Source organism: Salmo salar, chromosome ssa03, assembly GCF_905237065.1.
Source record: "Salmo salar chromosome ssa03, Ssal_v3.1, whole genome shotgun sequence".
NCBI lineage: Eukaryota > Metazoa > Chordata > Actinopteri > Salmoniformes > Salmonidae > Salmo > Salmo salar.
The window spans coordinates 48,063,791-48,085,271 of NC_059444.1; the positions used below are offsets into that span (position 1 = coordinate 48,063,791).

Genomic DNA, 21,481 nt, shown 5'->3' on the forward strand with positions numbered 1-21,481 from the left:
GTGGGGTATTGTTTATTTGTCAAGGTTGGCACGCTTCCGGCTGGTTTGCGCTGGGTTTTGTTTCATGCCCGTGCTTTGTGGCAGCCGGTACTTTGTACTTGGGTTTTGTACTTTGTGCTGCCTCACTCGTTCTTTGGACATTTGTTTTGTGACGCGGTTGCGTTCTGTATTATGATTGCCTAAGTAAAGTGCCTTGTCCACTCATCTCTGCTCTCCTGCGCCTGACTTCCATGCACCAGCTACACCCACCAATGACAGAAACGGACACGCACGCCCTTCACTCATCAATGTCAACGCTGGTTTTGACATGATGTCGTGTTAATGTTACATTCTTCCTCCTCCTCCACAACAGATGAGAATAGACAGATACCCAATATAGTGCACTACTTTTGATCAGAGCCCAGCCTATTTGGGACGCATGCACTGCATGGGACGCATGCACTGCAAAAGGCCAGTCCTGGTAGACTACACCACTGCATAAGGCCAGTCTTGGTAGACTACACCATGCCAAATTAGAATGTGGAGCAAATATTCCACCCTGTCACCAGTGAAATGGGATGTTTTTGAGGTGCCAGTGAACATTGAATTAGCATACTTGTGCAAATCTGTAAAAGGCTGTGCCCTCCAATAAGTAGTAAAGGCATACATTTAACTTATTGAAGTGTTATATTCCCAGAACAAAATGTGAGGGAACACCACAGCATGCTTTTCTCAAATTATTCTCAGCGAAGAAAACACTTCAACATCCTCATTGAACAACTACAAAGCTCCTTCTACAGATAAATGCTATTTTCATCGGTATAACGAATAGCACTTTTAAAGTGGAACTGACAGCATTTTGCAACATGAAGCAACTTATGGGACGCTTGTCCAGGACCGGGCTCTACAAAGACCGGTGCGCCACAGCCAATCTTGGGCCTGCCATCTTTCACTTTAAACTGGACTGTGTGTTTACAGGCAGTAGCGACAGTGCGACTTTAGATCATTAGAAAGAATTTGCCAAATATCACATGAATTTTCGCAAATATGTAATTACCACTGGAGTTCTCTTACATTTGGGAACTTTACAGTCCTATTGATCAAACAGCCATGAACAGGTAGGCTCTATCCCTCAGTTGCCTATGCACATCAACAACAAGATCAACAACTAATGTTAGCCAGAACGAGATTTGTTCAAATCTAACAAGGAAACAAAGCTTGTAGTTGGCCGTCAAAATTGCACTGAAAACAATGGTGAAAAGTAGCCTGCTTGCCTTTCTGCAACTTGCCTGCCAATGCATGCTTGTCCCAATCCACGTTTTGACAACTGTATGGGAACTTGCATGCCCTCCCATTTGATCGATGCAAAATACATTTGATTAAGAGATATGCTAACTGTGGATAACAGTCATATGAACATAGCCCAACAAACCCCGAAGTTCAGTATAGCTAGCTAGCAAAGTGATTCACATTTCTTGCTAGCTAACCAAATGACACCTGCATCTCTAGCTGTAGCCACCAAAAAACAATATGCAGGAAAAGTCAACCACCAAGCTAGCTACTGCAGGACATCAACACAAGCAGACCATAAACATTTGTCTGACAATGATGACGTTTAGCTTAGGATGTGACTTGATTGATGTAAAGCCAAATCCAAACTGGCCTCCCTTGGGGGGCGTTTTGCTGCACCAGGACAACCCACATTTGAGCTCAGCTCAAAGCTAATTATTTTATAAATCAATCAAATGGCATCAATCAATCAAATGCTACAGAGGCAACATGTCATACTCTTTTGTTCCAGACAGCATCAGATACTACACATACTGAGACAGAGGTGAGCTGTTTCTCTCGCTCTGATTTCTCCGGTGAGATTCAACCACTTAGGAATTGATGGAAAATTCTGAAAACACAGAGAAATGAAAGATAAATTATTTTATTATTTTTATTTGTTAAATATTTGGGGAAGCCTGGCTTCCCTTGGCATCCATGAATACACACCACTGGACATTCCCAGCCTTAGTTACATTCGTCTGTTTTCGTCCAAAACATTGAGTCATTGAAACTGAAACAGTGCATCCCAAAGGGCTGGAGGCAGCAAAACATTTACCAGGCCAGCTGTGATTTACAACCTGATAGCAATAAGTTTTGGTCTACCAAGAAAAGTATTGGTGAATTAGATATTTATCACGCACTGAACTGTATCCATCTATTCTGCCAACAATACCTTACTCTACTTCATGGAATTTTAGGTTAAATATAACCTATTTTTAAAACCTCTTATAAAGTTGGTTTTGTAGCATAAACTGGGATTTAGATTTTTTTGCCTGATATGATTGTCTGTTTTATATCGGCAAAGTAGTTAAAACAGTGTCATTTCGACTTTGAAAGCACTGAATGGCTCCAGTATCCTGTTTAGGATCGACAGTATTTTTGGAAACAGTATGAAATGAATCACAAAGCACAAGACCTTGTAATCTGCCTCACTCCTGACATTTTAACCACACATATTCAGTTTTTTGTGTCTTTCTGCTTATGGATGGGACATCCATGGAGTGGCATCCAACTCGGGTCCCACTCAGCAATTGTCTTCATTGTTCAGACACGCCACCTCAGGTTGGTTTCTGGCGCCAAAGTGGACAAGTGCCCAGGAGTTTTGTAATTACAGTCATATTTTAAATAATAATACCACTGTGTCTTTGTCTAATGGAGGATCTTAATCAAACACACCACCCACACAGCCCTCCATTATCACCACAGAAAGGGACATGTTCATTAATCACTGTCTCCTAGGGGACAAGATATCCTTTTGTTGGGTAGGCTGGTCGAAATTGACACACAAAAATGTTTATTTTTTTTTAAATAAAAAATGAAATAAATGTGACATGGCCAGGTGGTCCATGGGCCTGTTAAGAATTTGCCTCCCTGAGACCTGCTGCTTTGATTAGCAAGTCACTCGCCCTCCATGTACTCAAGAGAAAAATGTGTTGTGATTGTATATCATTTCAAAATGTGCGAGAAAAACCCAGCTTTGGAAGCTTAGTCCCCTTGTCCCTGTCGAAGAGATGAAGTTATCTGCTTTCTGTAGGTATTTTTATTTCTCAACTTTCAATATTCAACTCAATAGCAACTATTTTACAACCAAGATATTTGATATTGCTTTGAGATAGAGACTCCAGTCACCCAAGTTATAGACTGTTTTCTCTGCTACCGCATGGCAAGCGGTACCAGAGCGCCAAGCCTAGGATCAAAAGGCTCCTCAACAGCTTCTACCCCCAAGCCATTAGACTGCTGAACAATTCATAAAAATCACCACCAGACAATTTACATTAACCCCCCCCCCCATGCATAGTCACTTCGCCCCCACCTACATGTACAGATTACCTCAACTAGCCTGTACCCCTGCACACTGACTCGACACCTTGCCCCTCTGTATATAGCCTCGTTATTGTTATTCTCATTGTGTTACTTTTTGTTATTACTTTTTATTGTAGCCTACTTGGTAAATATTTTCTTCTTCTTGAACTGCATTGTTGGTTAAGGGCTTGTAAGTAAGCATTTCACGGTAAAGTCTATACTTGTATTCGGCGCATGTGGCAAATAAAGTTTGATTTGATATGGAAATGCGCACCGGCCATTACGAGGGCATAGCAACTATTTAACCCAATGAGTCCCACCATTACGCTGGCGTGATTTGGATGCTTTTAAACATTGTTTGAGTTAGACTTCTGGGTTGTACCATTGGAGAGGGCCAGGTCTTTTTACAAAAACATCTGTAGAGTCCGAATGGTTTGAGCTACAAACTATTAAATTAGATAGATATGAAAAGCTGACTCTCATAAACACACGTTTTTCTCACGCTTTGCTTTATGACCAGTGGTGAGTTTAGAATGTTAGCCTTGCTGGGGCCAACACAACATGTTTTAATTGGGATGCATACCAGCAAAGCCACTACACAACACAAATCAATACAATAATTGGACTATAACAGTGACAAACACTGCCCGCAAACTGTTAGGGCCTACATAAAGCTGTCCCAACACCTTACCACTGTTACACCTGGCTAAGCTGGAATTACAAGTGTGTGTGCATGCAGGAGTGCGAGCGCCACACGCACGCATGCAAGCACATACACACAGGTAAAGAAGTATACACACAACCACATAATATTTATTTTCAGAATTCCAAGGAGGCACAATGTTGCACAAACTATACACCAGTAGCCTAGTAATTACATAAACTATTGCATTTTTATTTTTCATATACAAAGTCTGTACAACTTTTGAATGTTTACTAGACAATCATTTTCTAAGTGTACAGAGTATATAACACTATGATTTCATACTTAACTTTTAGATATTTTCTTTTTATGACCAAAAGTCATAGGGAGTACAGAGGCTATTCCATCCAATGAGGGAAGCTCTTTACATCTTACTGAAATGTGAGCAGCATTGAAAATAAGATCTTTCACAAAGCAATGCATTTATCATTTATAAAGACAATTTACACATAAGGCGAACGCCATGGTTTACAGAGTAAAATCCAACCATGTCACATTGTTTTGTCAAGTATTTTCTGGTACAATGTGAACATCCTCTCTGTGCAAGTACACCATATTAGTCAAAGAAAACATTTTGACAATACAAACTGCAAGATAAGCAAACTTATTTTGAGGGATGAGTATCTGTACAAAACAACACATGCCAATAATTGATGTACACTCTTAGAAAAAAATGGTTCTTTGGCTGTCTCCATGGGGGAACCCTTTGAAGAACCCTCTCTACATGGAACCCAAAAGGGTTCTTCAAAGGACTCTCTCATGGGGACAGCCAAATAACCCTTTTTCTAAGAGTGTTGGTTGGCTATTATTCAGCTTGTTTGGTAAAAACGAAGATCCTACGAAGCACTTTGTGTCAAAGCAGTTCTTCATTGCAGACTTTTCTGCTACAAAGATACACATATTGCCATACCTTTAAGCTGCACCAATACATACTCAAATGTCCATTGTTAAGGTTAAAAATGCCAAACATAGTGAACAAAAATAGAAACGCAACATGCAACAATTTCTACGATTTTACTGAGGTACAGTTCATATAAGGAAATCAGTCAATTGAAATAAATTCATTTGGCCCTAATCTATGGATTTCACATGACTGGACAGGGGCACAGGCATGGGTGGGTCTGAGAGGGCATAGGCCCAGCCAATAATAATTCGTTTTCCCCCACAAAAGGGCTTTATTACAGACAGAAATAATCCTCAGTTTCATCAGCTGTTTGGGTGTTTGGTCTCAGGTGAAGAAGTTGGGTGTGGATGTCCTGGGCTGGAGTGGTTACACGTGGTCTGCGGTTGTGAGGCCCAGTTAGACTTACTGCCAAATTCTCTAAAACAACGTTGAAGGCAGCTTATGGTAGAGAAATGCACATTAAATTATCTGGCAACAGCTCTGGTGGACATTCCTGCAGGCAGCATGCCAATTGCATGCTCCCTCAAAACCTCTGTAGCATTGTTTTGTGTGACAAAAGTGCACATTTTAGAGTGGCCTTTTATTGTCCCCAGCAGCAGGTGCACCTGTGTAATGATCATGCAGTTTAATCAGCTTCTTGATATGCTACACCTGTCAGGTGGACGGATTATCTTGGCAAAGGATAAATTGTCACGAACAGGGATGTAAACAAATTTGTGCACAACATTTGATAGAAATACGTTTCTGTGCGTATGGACAATTTCTGGGATCTTTAATTTCAGCTCATGAAACATGGGACCAACACTTTACAAGTTGCGTTTATATTTTTGTTGAAATATACATACCGTAATTTCCAGACTATTAAGCGCACCTGAATATAAGCCGCACCCACTGAATTAAAAAATATATATTATTTTGAACATAAATAAGCCGCACATGTCTATAAGCCGCAGGTGCCTACCGGTACATTGAAACAAATGAACTTTACACAGGCTTTAACGAAACACGGCTTGTAACAAAAATAAATAGGCTTTAACGAAACACGGCTTGTAACAAAAATAAATAGGCTTTAACGAAACACGGCTTGTAACAAAAAATAAAAAATTTGCAGTAAGCTTTAGTTGTCTTTTTGCACTGAGTCAATTCCTCACGCTGCTAATTCCAACGTCTTATCATCGACTCATTAAGACCAAGCTCCTGTGCAGCAGCTCTATTTCCTTTTCCAACAGCCAGATCAATCGCCTTCAACTTGAAAGCTGCATCATATGCATTTCTCCGTGTCTTTGCCATGATGAGGGTGACAAAATGACTACCGTAATAAGTTTGAGAGCGCTCGATTTAATCTAAACAGTAAACAAAAAAGTTGTTTGACCTTAACCCGTTCGGCAATTTCATTGGTCTAATGAAAGCTTCATGCCGCCAAAAAACTGAGCACGTCACAGAATGTGTTTTTTTGGAGAATTTTTTTTTTTGAAAGCGGGTAAAATCCATATATTAGCCGCGTCATTGTTTAAGCCGCGAGGTTCAAAGTTTGAGAAAAAAAGTTGCGGCTTATAGTCCGGAATTTACGGTAATTGAATAATGAAGACAGTAGAAGAAAAAAAATTACAAAAGAATAACAGTTGCTCAAAATATATTGCTGAAAAAGTGGAGGGCCCATTTGCTTTCAGCATAACTTCATGTTTAAACATGTATGCTGCAACCAAAGCTGATAACCACTCAAGAAATCATTCATGAAAATATATTAAATGTATTGAAGCCAGGAATATACTGTGGGGTCCCTTTACATTTACAAACTGTACATACAGAGAAATCCTCACATTCAAATCTTAAAATATCCGATGACCCCGAAAACCCTCAAAAACGAAAATACTGATATAAAGCCTTTCTAAAGACTTGTGCGTTGAGAGGGAGAAGGGAGGAGTGTGTGTGTGTGTGTGTGTGTGTGTGTGTGTGTGTGTGTGTGTGTGTGTGTGTGTGTGTGTGTGTGTGTGTGTGTGTGTGTGTGTACAGCAGAATAAACCAAGCTGGCTCAATTCCCCTGCTTTGGCTATGGGCCAGTGTGTTGGGGGCAGCCTGCTGGTCAGAAGCCCTCACTGCTGTTGTCAGTTTGTGGAGGGGCAAGAGGGGAGGGCGGGGAGAGAGGCGGTCACTGCACCGCACACATGGAGCTGCGCGGGGGGTTGACTGTCCTTGTCACAGGTTCTTGACTGTAGTTCACGATGTCTGCCTTCACCACACGCTATGGAAACACAGACATAAAGAAAGACATAAAACAGAGGCAAAATATGAGAAAGCTGCCACCACACTAGAAAATCCATCTGATTTAAAGTAGCAATATGTAACTTTTTGGGCGACATGACCAAATTCACATAGAAATGTTGATCTATCATTCTACTTGAAAGCAAGTCTAAGAAGTGGTATATCAGTTCTATGTGCGCTATTTCTATGCTTCCATTCCTAAAATGAGTTTTCGTGTCTTTTACTTTTGGTTTTGTACAACAGCTTCAAATAGCTGAAACAATACTTTGGGTTATAGAAAATATATTTCACAGCGGTTTAGAAGGTACAATTGATTCTCTACACTATACCATCTTCTCTTGTCACAAACTGAAATATGGTAAACTATTAGAATTTTAGCAACCAGGAAATGGAGGAGCGATTTCTGCATAGTGCACCTTTAAACACTAATTATATACAATTTAAGATTAAATGTACCTAATTGATACTACAAAATATTTGCAATTTGTTCCTGCATAGTTCAGAAATCTATGGATCACAAAGCAGGCCCCAGGTCTTCCTTCCCAGGCCCCAGAACATACTTTTATAATTCAAATACATTTCATTTGTCACATTCAGAAAAACACGTAAACTGAAGTATACAAGTTAATGGATGAATGTTGTGGTAAAAATAAAATATGGAGAATCTGCTCTAGTCTTTTTGCAGATGCAGCCAGCTCAACGCCAATCACAAGCGTAGAAACAGGTCAAACAAAGGTCAGTCTGACACTAACTCTGTCCGGGGGCCAAGCCCACTTCTCTGGATGATACTGATGCAGCCCACTAAAATAGTCGGGAATTCCTGGCAACATCTTCTATACAAGTGTCATTTCATGTTTTTTTTCTCTTAATGATGCGACATAAAATATATTACTCCAACAAAATGTTTGTGCCAAACTACTGTAGGACCAGTCTAAACCAACCAAAGATTTTCTCCGTTAATAATCAAACTAACTAATAACTAAATTAAAGTGGAACTGACAGCGTTAACTACTTTGCAGATATGAAAACAGACAATCAAAATATCCAACCTTTATAAGAGGTATTAAAAATAGGTTGTTTGTCTAAAAATTACATGATGTAGAGTAAGGCATTGTTGGCAGAATAGATGGATGCAGTTCAATGCGTGATAAATATATCTAATTCACCAATACTTTTTTTGGTAGACCAAAACGTATTGCTATCAGGTTGTAAATCACAGCTGGCCTGGTAGATTGTTTGCTGCCTCCAGCCCTTTGGGATGCAATGTTTCAGTTTCAATGACTCAATGTTTTAGACAAAAACGGAAGAATGTAACTAAGACTGGGAATATCAATACAATCAAACTAGCAAGGGCAATAACCACAAGTCAGTCATAACGTGTCTAATAGGCTAACTTATCCATTTATGTAGCTATTTACTTAGCAAGCTAAAATGCCTTAAAGGCATTTGTGAAAATTCTATAGCAATATAGAGTGGGAAAGCGGCCGTGCGTTTGGACAATTTATAGACACTGCAGTAAATAAAACTGAATAAAAACCTGTCATTCTTATCCAGGACTGGACTCTACAGGTGTGCCCTTGCCATTCAGAGCAACAGTATTCTCAAACATTCTTTGAAAGTACAAAAACGTGAAAATGACCATATCTACTAAGTGCTCGCTTCTCTATACACCTAGGGGTCTATATAAACAGATTTGAATAAGATTTCATGTTGCTAAAACGCTGTCAGTTCCAGTTTAATTCCCACAATTAAAATACAACGACAACCTCTACCACAACCACTTCATAAGGGGTCTTGCGGTTTTATACCAGGCACTAATAGATACAGTATATTTCAGGAGAAAAATATATCTGTGTGCGACTGTGTGTTGACATACTTCCAACTACTGAACCGAACAGATTTTGCTCTGATTGGTCTCCTGTCTAACGGGGACTTCGTCCTGATGGTAGTCCACCAGCTCAGCTTTCACGATCCTCTGAGCAGCACACACCAACGGAGAGATGGAAGGAGACAAAACCAGGGGGGGGAGGAAAAGAAAGAGAGAGAATGAGAGTATGAGAGAGAGAAAGAAATCAGGATAAAGCGATAAAAAAGGGAGACGTGTGGGTAGAGAAGGTGAGGTGTGGATGGAAAGGAGAGAGAGGACAGGAAGGAAAACAAAGATGCAGACAGGAGGTACAGTTGGTTAGAATGCAGGATGGGGAGAGGTGAAGACAGGGTCGTGGAGGTGACAGTGAGAAAAATGAAAAAGAAACTTGAGAAATGGATTGAACAGGAGAATAAACAAATGAGAAGCACTGAGATTTACGCAGGAAAATGTCCATGACCAAAATACATTTGTGAAACATTGTCATTTACAAATGAAGAACACTCAGATATTATAATACTCCCAGGCAGATATGAATTGTGTGTGTCAAATATTGGTTTATCCATTCAATAAAGATTTGGGAGTATTGTAGCGAGTGAGACTTTTATTTAACTTTCTTTAAGTTTAAGCCGTTAGTCTGCACAAATGTTTGTGTGTGCATCCTCGGCTCCTCTTCTACTACTGAAGTTTTAAAATCAACCGTTACATCTTCAATGAGGAAAGGTATAGCTAGCACCTTTCCCTATTCTTGATTTGTTGATGTCTCTGAGTGAAAGTGATCTTACAGCTAACCCGGTCAGAAATCCAACTGAGCTCATCTGGGCTTGTATTCAAAAAAGGTTTCAGAATAGGTGTGCTGATCTAGGGTCAGTTCCCTCCCGTCGAATTCATTATGATCTAAAAGGCAAAACTCAGACGCTTTATGAATACGGGCCCTGGATATTGAGTACCAGTAACAGGGCAGGTTCTGAACTTAGTTCAAACTCAGAACTCAGACCTGGATTGGGGAGCCAGCAAAGACCAGACATCGTGGTTGAAACCTAGGCCCTGGTTGGTTGGTTGGTTGATTAACGAGCTGCCGATGCCTGGTGTCGGACCCTGTGAGTAATCAGCGGCCCCAGTATCTGATCTTCCAGACAGGGGGCAATGACGGAGTGGGCTCCCAGGCCAATAAGATCTTGCCAGGGGCCACTTTATTTTAAGAATGTGAAATGTCAGAATAATAGTAGAGAGAATAATTTATTCCTTCTTCCTTGCTGAGCGGCCTTTCAGGTTATGTCGATATTGGACTCGTTTTACTGTGGATATAGATACTTTTGTACCTGTTTCCGCCAGCATCTTCACAAGGTTGTTTGCTGTTGTTCTGGGATTGATTTGCACTTTTCGCACCAAAGTACGTTCATCTCTAGGAGACAGAACGCGTCTCCTTCCTGAGCGGTATGATGGCTGCGTGGTCCCATGGTGTTTATACTTGCGTACTATTGTTTGTACAGATGAACGTGGTACCTTCAGGCATCTGGAAATTGCTCCCAAGGATGAATCAGACTTGTGGAGATCTACAATTTATTTTCTGAGGTCTTGGCTGACTTCTTTTGATTTTCCCATGATGTCAAGCAAAGAGGCACTGAGTTTGAAGGTAGTCCTTGAAATACATCCACAGGTACACCTCCAATTGACTCAAATTATGTCAATTAGCCTATCAGAAGTTTCTAAAGCCATGACATCATTTTCTGGAATTTTCCAAGTTGTTTAAAGGCACACTCAACTTAGTGTATGTAAACGTCTGACCCACTGGAATTGTGATACAGTGAATTATAAGTGAAATAATCTGTCATGCACAAAGTAGATGTCCTAACCGACTTGCCAAAACTATAGTTTGTTGACAAGAAATTTGTGGAGTGGTTGAAAAAGGAGTTTTAATGACTCCAACCTAAGTGTATGTAAACTTCCGACTTCAACCCTATCTAGAAAAAAAATCTCCAGAGAACATGCATTCCTGGAGCGAGACATGGACATCATAGATTATGTTTCTGTGATAGGCATCTTGACCGACAGATAAAATCAGACCACTCATCCAGCTTGTTTAGCTTGGATTAAAGCACTTCGGTTTATTGAGGCAGCTTTCATGGGAGGTGACGGAGGGGAGTGGAGATGGACACATTCATTAGCCTCTGTCTGTTGACAGCAGAAGGGGCAGGGTAGGGGTGGAAGTGCGTTTGAGAATCATCTCCTAGCCTTCGCTCCCTTGGTGCTCTCCCTTCTCTGGGGGTCCTGACCTCCCCATAGAATCAGCATAATCAGCCTCTCTCTAGCCAGTGTGGCACCAGTCAGTCATATCACAGCCAGGATTAATGCCTCGGGGGGAGATGCCCTGTGTAATCCCGCCGCTGCCACCAGTGACAGGGCCACCTGGTCTGGCTGGTTCATAGAGGCCGAGCTAGGAGGCCCCGTTCAGCCCACATTGGCGGGAGATAAACACAATAAATCAGAAGATGCAGCCAAACCTACACTGCCAACCTCTTGACCTCTCGCTTCACGCACCATTGGGCTCTAACATCAACAACATGGCTGTATTTACAGATGGACAGTGTCAGTCACAGGTACAGCATCACAGGAGTAACAAGAGTCCTCTACAGTGTGCGGTGAACTCGTGACCTGGCACACTCCGTTTTACCTTGTGTACATGCGTGTGGTTATAAGAAACCATCCAAAAAATGGCGACATTACTCGAGGGGCTGCTATATAATTCTCTCTGGGAAACGCAAGAGAAAGGCCTAATGAAGACTCACCTGGGACTGCTCAATCTCTGCTTTGTTGAGCTTCACTCCCAGAATCTCTGCAGCCACTCTCTGGAATGCCAGGAACACCTGAAGGGAAGGCAGGGTGGCAAAAGGAAAGAGCGATGAGCAGGAATACAGAATATGCTTGCAATGTGCGCAAATAAACAAATATTGCACCGCATCAATTTTGTTAAGTCATCATCACAGCAAAGTATTTCAGTGGTCGTTTTTTTATTTTTTTGGTGTGTGCGCGCGTCACTTTTTGTAATTTACTGGGTAAACTGACTCACTGAGTCTCCAGTCTTGGCTGATACGAACTGACTGATGAGGCTGTTGTCTTGGCAGAAACGCTGGTGTTTGTCAGCCTTCACTGTCCTCATATGCTCCAGGTCAACTGTGGAGAAAATGCAGCGTAATATGTCAGCAAATTACACAAACAGCAAGATTGACTTCACACAAGGTTACACAATACACAAGGTTACACAGTACACAAGATTACACAGTACACAGACAGAGCGAACCTCATATCTGGACTTGCACAGAGAAATTGAGGTTTACACCAGCTCAAGATACACTCAGGGTCTGCCTGACATAGATAATTGGCAACATCATTTAATTGTTGTGTCACGTTCAGTTAAGCCACCTTTTTGTAAAGTAATTTTCTCCTTTTGAGGTCCTTTCGGAGGAAATTAGGGTTGCAAAGGGAGGGTATATTCCTGGAAACTTTCTAATTTTACCAGTAAACTACCAGTTTGTTGGTATCTTTCAAGGATTTGATGTAATCCATCACATCTAGTGGCCCTTTTGGCTACTTCAGATTGTCACAGGTGTCTGTAATTACCTCTGGCCCTCTGTGTAACCTTATCACATACAATGCAGTCGGACAGTTTTCAGACACTTTTTCCACATTGAGAGTCACAGCCTTATTCTAAAATGTATTAAATTGTTCCCCCCCCCATCAATCTACACACAATAGCCCATAATTACAAAGCAAAAACAGGTTTTTAGAAAATCTTCCAAACACACACATACAGTTGAAGTCGGAAGTTTACATACACCTTAGCCAAATACATTTAAACTCGGTTTTTCACAATTCCTGACATTTAATCCTAGTAAAAAATCCCTGTCTTAGATCAGTTAGGATCACCACTTTATTTTAAGAATGTGAAATGTTAGAATAATAGTAGAGAGAGTGATTAATTTAAGCTTTTATTTCTTTCATCACATTCCCAGTGGGTCAGAAGTTAACATGCACTCAATTAGTATTTGGAAGCATTGCCTTTAAAATTGTTTAACTTGGGTCAAACGTTGCGGGTAGACTTCCACAAGTTTCCCACAATAAGTTTGGTGAATTTTGGCCCATTCCTCCTGACAGAGCTGGTGTAACTGAGTCAGGTTTGTAGGCCTCCTTGCTCGCACATGCTATTTCAGATCTGCCCACAAATTTTCTATGGGATTGAGGTCATGGTTTTGTGATGGCCACTCCAATACCTTGACTTTGTTGTCCTTAAGCCATTTTGCCACAACTTTGGAAGTATGCTTGGGGTCATTGTCCATTTGGAAGACACATTTGCGACCAAGCTTTAACTTCCTGACTGATGTCTTGAGATGTTGCTTTAAGACATCTACATAATTTTCCTCCCTCATGATGCCATCTATTTTGTGAAGTGCACCAGTCCCTCCTGCAGCAAAGCACCCCCACAACATGATGCTGCCACCCCCGTGCTTCACGGTTGGGATGGTGTTTACATACAGTTAGGTTGGAGTCAATAAAACTCGTTTTTCAACCACTCCACAACTTTCTTGTCAACAAACTATAGTTTTGGCAAGTCGGTTAGGACATCTACTTTGTGCATGACACAAGTCATCTTTCCAACAATTGTTTACAGACAGATCATTTCACTGTATCACAATTCCAGTGGGTCAGAAGTTTACATACACTAAATTGAGTGTGCCTTTAAACAGCTTGTAAAATTCCAGAAAATGATGTCATGGCTTTAGAAACTTCTGATAGGCTAATTGACATCATTTGAGTCAAATGGAGGTGTACCTGTGGATGTATTTCAAGGACTACCTTCAAACTCAGTGCCTCTTTGCTTGACATCATGGGAAAATCAAAAGAAGTCAGCCAAGACCTCAGAAAATAAATTGTAGATCTCCACAAGTCTGGTTCATCCTTGGGAGCAATTTCCAGATGCCTGAAGGTACCATGTTCATCTGTAAAAACAATAGTACGCAAGTATAAACACCATGGGACCACGCAGCAGTCATACCGCTCAGGAAGGAGACGTGTTCTGTCTCCTAGAGATGAACGTACTTTGGTGCGAAAAATGCAAATCAATCCCAGAACAACAGCAAAAGACCTTGTGAAGATGCTGGAGGAAACAGGTACAAAAGTATCTATATCCACTGTAAAACGAGTCCTATATCGACATAACCTGAAAGGCCACTCAGCAAGGAAGAAGCCACTGCTCCAAAACCGCCATAGAAAAGCCAGACTACGGTTTGCAACTGCACATGGGGACAAAGATCATAGTTTTTGCAGAAATGTCCTCTGGTATGATGAATCAAAAATAGAACTGTTTGGCCATAATGACCACCGTAATGTTTGGAGGAAAAAGGGGGAGGCTTGCAAGCCGAAGAACACAATCCCAACCGTGAAGCACGGGGGTGGCAGCATCATGTTGTGGGGGGGACTGGTGCACTTCACAAAATAGATGGCATCATGAGGGTGGAAAATTATGTGGATATATTGAAGCAACATCTCAAGACATCATTCCAAATGGATAATGACCCCAAGCATACATCCAAAGTTGTGGAAAAATGGCTTAAGGACAACAAAGGCAAGGTATTGGAGTGGCCATAACACTGTTTGTTTGATTTAAACAATTTAAAAAAGGCAGCCCTACCAAATACTAATTGAGTGTATGTAAACTTCTGACCCACTGGGAATGTGATGAAAGACATAAAAGCTGAAAAAAATAATTCCCTACTATTATTCTAACATTTCACGTTCTTAAAATAAAGTGGTGATCCTAACTGACCTAAGACAATACATTTTTACTTGGATTAAAATGTCAGGAATTGTGAAAAACTTAGTTTAAATGTATTTGGCTAAGGTGCATGTAAACTTCCGACTTCAACTGTATATCTCACTAGGTCAGGATATTTAAGCCTCCACATATCCACTAGTTCTAATATCCATGATATTTGTGATTTCCTTAAGTGCATGAGGGTGGTAGTTTGATGGGTGAATGCATATACAGTTGTAGCGGTTTGAGAAGACATGCAAAATTGAGCAAGAATGGTGAGATTTAATTAACCAATGTCAACTCTTTGTGCTACGGCGCCCCTGCCCCGGTGGCCTGAAGCGACACAGGACCATGAAGGGACCAGCTTTCCTCCAGGTTAGAAGTGTTCTGTCGACAGCTCACTGATCACAGTTCATCTGGTCATGACCGTTCCTCCCAAAACGCACGTGTGGACACACGCACACTGAACATAGTCTTTCTCCTCTGCAAGCGGGTGTAAAACTATTAAGTGGACAGTGGTAGCCGGTGGGGCGGACTGGGGAGTGTGAGGCTGTCACTGCCACAGTAAAACACGGGTGGCAGGGCTCACCAGCTGGGTTAAAGAGCAAAGAGTACTTGTGAAAGTGAACAAAAAGGCCTAGTTCTGAGCCGACCGCACAAGACGCTGCCCGAAGTTTCACTGGCCATGTCCTTGGAGTTCTCCTGCCGCAGGTAAACTAAGTGGGCTTTTATGGGCAAGGTGTAATACACTGCACTATGAGCCATGGGCAGGACTACGAGCCATAGTAATCATACCAGTTGTAAATGAGAACTTGTTCTCAACTGGCTTACCTGGTTAAATAAAAAAAATGCTTTCCGGTATCTAAGAGCTCCCCAGGTCACCCCCCCTCTCACGCTCACTTTTTGTTCTGGCACATCCCTATTTACAAATTAAGCACTGGGTAACTGTATGATTATGACTTGGCTTATGGGGATGGGATGTGTGTAATTATGAAGGCACCATATACACTCAAGCTACTCAATACTGCCCCCCGTTCCCAAAGAAGCTAACCAGACACCTAGGTATTTATAGATGTCCACATATTCTAAGTCAGAACCGCCCGACTAGCATCACTACTCTGGACGGGCGGGTGCGAGCAGCGATCGGTTGAAGAGCATGCATTTCGTTGAAGAGCAGTTGGAGGCCACGGAAAGGAGAGTTGTATGGCGTTGAAGCTCGTTTGGAGGCTTGTTAACACAGTGTCCAAAGAAGGGCCAGATGTATACAGAATGGTGTCGTCTGTGTAGAGGTGGATCAAAGAATCAGCAGCAGCAAGAGCAACATCGTTGATGTATACAGAGAAAAGAGTTGGCCCGAGAATTGAACCCTGTGCCAGAGGCTGCCAGAGGTCCGGACAACAGGCCCTCCGATTTGACACACTGAACTCTATCAGAGAAGTAGTTAGTGAACCAGGAGGCAGTCATTTCAGAAACCAAGGCTGTTGAGTCTGCTGATAAGAATACGGTGATTGACAGAGTCGAAAGCCTTGGCCAGGTCGATGAAGGCGGCTGCACAGTACTGTCTTTTATCGTTGGCAGTTATGATACCGTTTAGGACCTTGAGCGTGGCTGAGGTGCACACATGACCAGCTCGGAAACCAGATTGCATAGAGGAGAAGGTACGGGGGGATTCGAAATGGTTGGTGATCTGTTTGTTCACTTGGCTTTCGAAGACTTTAGAAAGGCAGGGCAGGGTGGATATAGGGCTGTAACAGTTTGGGTCTAGATTGTCTCCCCCTTTGAAGAGGGAGATGACCGCAGCCGCTTTCCAATCTTTAGGAATCTCAGACTATACGAAAGAGAGGTTGAACAGACTAGTAATAGGGGTTGCAACAATGGCGGCGGATAATTTTAGTAAGAGAGGGTCCAGATTGTCTAGCCCAGCTGATTTGTAGGGGTCCAGATTTTGCAGCTCTTTCAGAACATCAGCTATCTGGATTTGGGTGAAGGAGAAATGGGAGAGTCTTGGGCAAGTTAAAATAAATTAAAATTACCTTTATAATAAAGCATTGCATGCATATCATCACATTTGCATAGTGGCAAATAGCAGAGGCACTTACAGAAGTTGTACACATGGGAAAAAAATGTTGTGGCCTAGGTTATGGGAAATGTTGGGCTTTTTATAAACGCATTTAATCCAATTCTATGTCATTTTACATGATTGGAGACTTAGCATAATCTTTTTTTAATGCCACGTTTAAAACAACTGGGAACTTGGAGCTGGGAAATCTCCCGACTTCAGTGCGTTCAAGTCAACTGGGAAATCGGGAGAAAAAAAAAATTGCTCTGACTGGACGGTCATCCAACTCGGAATTCCAAGCGGGGAACTCTGGCATCTTTCTAGAGCTCTGACTTTTCTACCAGAAGATCACGGACGTCATGATTAGACCACATTTTTTTAATGAGTTCCCAGTTGTCTTGAAATGACCATAATACCACACAAATGATCGATATTACAGGCAACTGACACTGACAAACGGATCATCTGAGATCAATGAAAATAACCTGGTCTTGAAATCATCAATAGCCAAGGCCTAGGTGTGAGGAGACATTATTGTATGCTACAATATGAGGAAATTTTAGACCTAAAAATGCTTCCAGTTTCACTGACTCACCCAATGATGCGCAGCTCACTCGCTGGTAATGGCATACGCCCTCATGAAAAAAAGCCTCTCACACGTTTGACTTTGTAAAACAATATTTGGAAGTTGATTAAATATTTTGGTAGCCTACAGCTAACAGATTAGAGTCTTCTCTTTTCAGCAGGAGCCATTTGCTTTCCAAACTGTGTTTTACCACGATTGTAAACTATTTGAAATATTGTGAAATGCCAAGGGGAGGAGCCAGATCCTGTTCTGGCAGAATCCAGCTCAAATCAATCACTGCAGTTACCCATGACGCATCATTCATTAGAGATGGCATACACTCCAAGTTAAGCCACAGCACATCCGATACAAAGTAGAAAGTGTTTAATTTATTTTTTATGAAGGGAACCAAACATTGATCGTTGGTTATGTAAACATGCTTTGCAATAAAGATTGAAATGCCACATTGCAGAATAAAAATGAGATACTTCCCATCCCACTCCAAATAATAGCCAAAAGCATAAGATTAGGCTTTGGTGTTAATTAAAGTGATGCTAGCAAATCCAAAGCAGCAAATGGAAAATATCCGGTAGTCTTAGTCCAGGTATTCCTCCATATCAATGTTGTGGCAAAAACCAAGGAATAAAGCACAGTTTGACCGTGATGATGGTTGCAGTCTGCCGTCGGGTCAGGTGGCTAAGCTTTGCAGGGTTGGGCTATAAAAAAAATATATCCAAAACTTTGAACATCTCACGGAGCACCATTAAATCCATTATTAAAAAATGGAAAGAATATGGCACCACAACAAACCTGCCAAGAGGGCCACCCACCAAAGCTCACGGACCAGGCAAGGTGGGCATTAATCAGAGAAGCAACAAAGAGACCAAAGACAACCCTGAAGGAGCTGCAACGCTCCACACCGGAGATTGGAGTATCTGTCCATAGGACCACTTTAAGCCGTACACTCCACAGAGCTGGGCTTTACAGAAGAATAAGCAAACACATGTGGTGTTTGCCAAAAGGCATGTGGGAGACTCCCCAAACATATGGAAGAAGGTACTCTGGTCAGATGAGACTAAAATGTTGCTTTTTGGCCATCAAGGAAAATGCTGTGTCTGGCGCAAACCCAACACCTCTCATTACCCCGAGAATACCATCCCCACAGTGAAGCATGGTGGTGGCAGCATCATGCTGTGGGGATGTTTTTCCCCATCAGCAGGGACTGAGAAACTGGTCAGAATTGAAGGAATGATGGATGGCGCTAAATACAGGGAAATTCTTGGGGGAAACCTGTTTCAGTCTTCCAGAGATTTTAGACTGGGGCGGAGGTTCACCTTCCAGCAGGACAATGACCCTAAGCATACTGCTAAAACTACACTTGAGTGGTTTAAGGGGAAACATTTAAATGGTCTTGGAATGGCCTAGTCAAAGCCCAGACCTCAATCCAATTGAGAATCTGTGACTTAAAGATTGCTGTACACCAGTGGAACCTATCCAACTTGAACGAACTCGAGCAGTTTTGCCTTGAAGAATGGACAAAAATCCGAATGGCAAGATGTGCCAAGCTTGTAGAGACATATCCCAAGAGACATGCAGCTGTAAATGCTGCAAAAGGTGGCTCTACAAAGTATTGACTGGGGGGGTGAATAGTTATGCACCCTCAAGTTCTGTTTTTTTGTCTTATTTATTGTTTGTTTCACAAGAAAAAATATTTTGCATCTTCAAAAGTGGTAGGCATGTTGTGTAAATCAAATGATATCAACCCCCCCCAAAAAATATTTTCATTCCAGGTTGCAAGGCCACAAAATAGGAAAAATGCCAAGGGGATGAATACTTTTGCAAGCCACTGTATGTATGCATGCATGTACGTACGTATGCACACACACACACACACACACACACACAACCAGTCAAAAGTTTGGACAGTACTCATTCAAGGGTTATTCTTATTTTTTTTTACTATTTTCACCATTGTAGAATAATAGTGAAGACATCAAAACTATGAAATAACACATATGAAATCATGTTGTAACTAACAAAAGAGTTAAATCAAAATATATTTTATATTTCAGATTCTTCAAATAGCCACCCTTTGATGACAGCTTTGCACACTCTTGGCATTCTCTCAACCAGGTTCATGAGGAATGCTTTTCCAACAGCCTTGAAAAGGTTCCCACATATGCTGAGCACTTGTTGGCTGCTTTTCTTTCACTCTGCAATCAAACTAATAAAAATAAAGAAATCTCAATTGGGTTGAGGTCGGGGGATTGGGGATGCCAGGTCATCTGATGCAGCACTCCATCACTCTCTTTCTTGGTCAAATAGCCCTTACACAGCCTGGAGGTGTGTTTGGTCATTGTCCTGTTGAAAAATAAATGACATTCCCACTAAGCACAAACCAGATGGGATAATTGCTGCAGAATTCTGTGGTAGCCACGCTGACTAAGTGTGCCTTGAATTCTAAATAATTCACCGACAGTATCACCAACAAAGCACCCGCACACCATCACACCACCTCCTCCATGGTTGGAACCACACATGCAGAGATCATCCGTTCACCTACTCTGTGTCTCACAAAGACATGGCATTAAGAACCAAGAATCTCAAATTTCGACTCATCAGACCAAAGGACAGATTTCCACCGGTCTAATCTCCATTGCTCGTGTTTCTTAGCCCAAGCAAGTCTCTTCTTATTGGTGTCCTTTAGTAGTGGTTTCTTTGCAGCAATTCGACTATGAAGGCCTGATTCACGCAGTATCCTCTGAACAGTTGATGTTGAGATGTGTGTTACGTGAACTCTGAAGCATTTTTTTGGGCTGCAATTTCTGAGGCTGGTAACTCTTATGAACTTATCCTCTGCAGCAGAGGTATCTCTGGGTCTTCCTTTCCCGTGGTGGTCCTCATAAGAGCCAGTTTCATGATGGCGCTTGGTTTTTGCGACTGCACATTCAAAGTTCTTGAAATTTTGCGGATTGACTGACCTTCATGTCTTAAAGTAATGAGGGACTGTCTTTTCTCTTTGCTTATTTGAGCTGTTCTTGCCATAATATGGAGTTGGTCTTTTACCAAATAGGGCTATATTCTGTATATACCCACCTACCTTGTCACAACACAAATTATTGGTAGGAGAGATGAGTGTACGGACATGTTTGCAATGGCCACCATTTTTTAAATAGGTGCCTGGCTGGCTTATCTGCAACAAAAGTGCTAAACCTTCCCATTTATTCTCTAACACTGTCAGTTAATTATCACAAACTTTTTTTTTGAGCCAAGAGGGCCTGCTGCTTTAGCTAACGCGGTTGTGCCTCGGATTCGATACAATCAATAAAAGTACAAAAAAAAGGAAAGGCTGGTTTTGGTGTATACTGTAAACATTTCAAAACCATACCTTACCGAGATCTATCTATCTATCTATCTATCTATCTATATATATACTGCTCAAAAAAATAAAGGGAACACTTAAACAACACAATGTAACTCCAAGTCAATCACACTTCTGTGAAATCAAACTGTCCACTTAGGAAGCAACAGTGATTGACAATACATTTCACATGCTGTTGTGCAAATGGAATAGACAACAGGTGGAAATTATAGGCAATTAGCAAGACACCCCCAATAAAGGAGTGGTTCTGCAGGTGGTGACCACAGACCACTTCTCAGTTCCTATGCTTCCTGGCTGATGTTTTGGTCACTTTTGAATGCTGGCGGTGCTTTCACTCTAGTGGTAGCATGAGACAGAGTCTACAACCCACACAAGTGGCTCAGGTAGTGCAGCTCATCCAGGATGGCACATCAATGCAAGCTGTGGCAAGAAGGTTTGCTGTGTCTGTCAGCGTAGTGTCCAGAGCATGGAGTCGCTACCAGGAGACAGGCCAGTACATCAGGAGATGTGGAGGAGGCCGTAGGAGGGCAACAACGCAGCAGCAGGACCGCTATCTCCACCTTTGTGCAAGGAGGAGCAAGAGGAGCACTGCCA

The 21,481-nt window shown here is 41.8% G+C and overlaps 1 protein-coding gene across 2 annotated transcripts in view; it reads right to left on the reverse strand.

Moving 5' to 3' along the window:
* Positions 1-6,198: 6,198 nt before the first annotated feature.
* The window catches only part of LOC106600633 (ras-related protein Rab-28), a 56,612-nt gene continuing 41,329 nt past the window's right edge, over positions 6,199-21,481 (reverse strand). The window contains exons 5-8 of one of the 2 annotated variants that reach the window (XM_014192134.2): positions 12,140-12,243; positions 11,859-11,936; positions 9,079-9,177; positions 6,199-7,182 (exon numbers count right to left, since the gene is read on the reverse strand). In XM_014192134.2, the coding sequence (XP_014047609.1) occupies positions 9,085-9,177; positions 11,859-11,936; positions 12,140-12,243 (275 nt within the window). In that variant the 3' untranslated portion in view covers positions 6,199-7,182; positions 9,079-9,084. The remainder of the gene's footprint in view (positions 7,183-9,078; positions 9,178-11,858; positions 11,937-12,139; positions 12,244-21,481) is intronic. The other variant, XM_014192135.2, reaches the window with a different exon arrangement.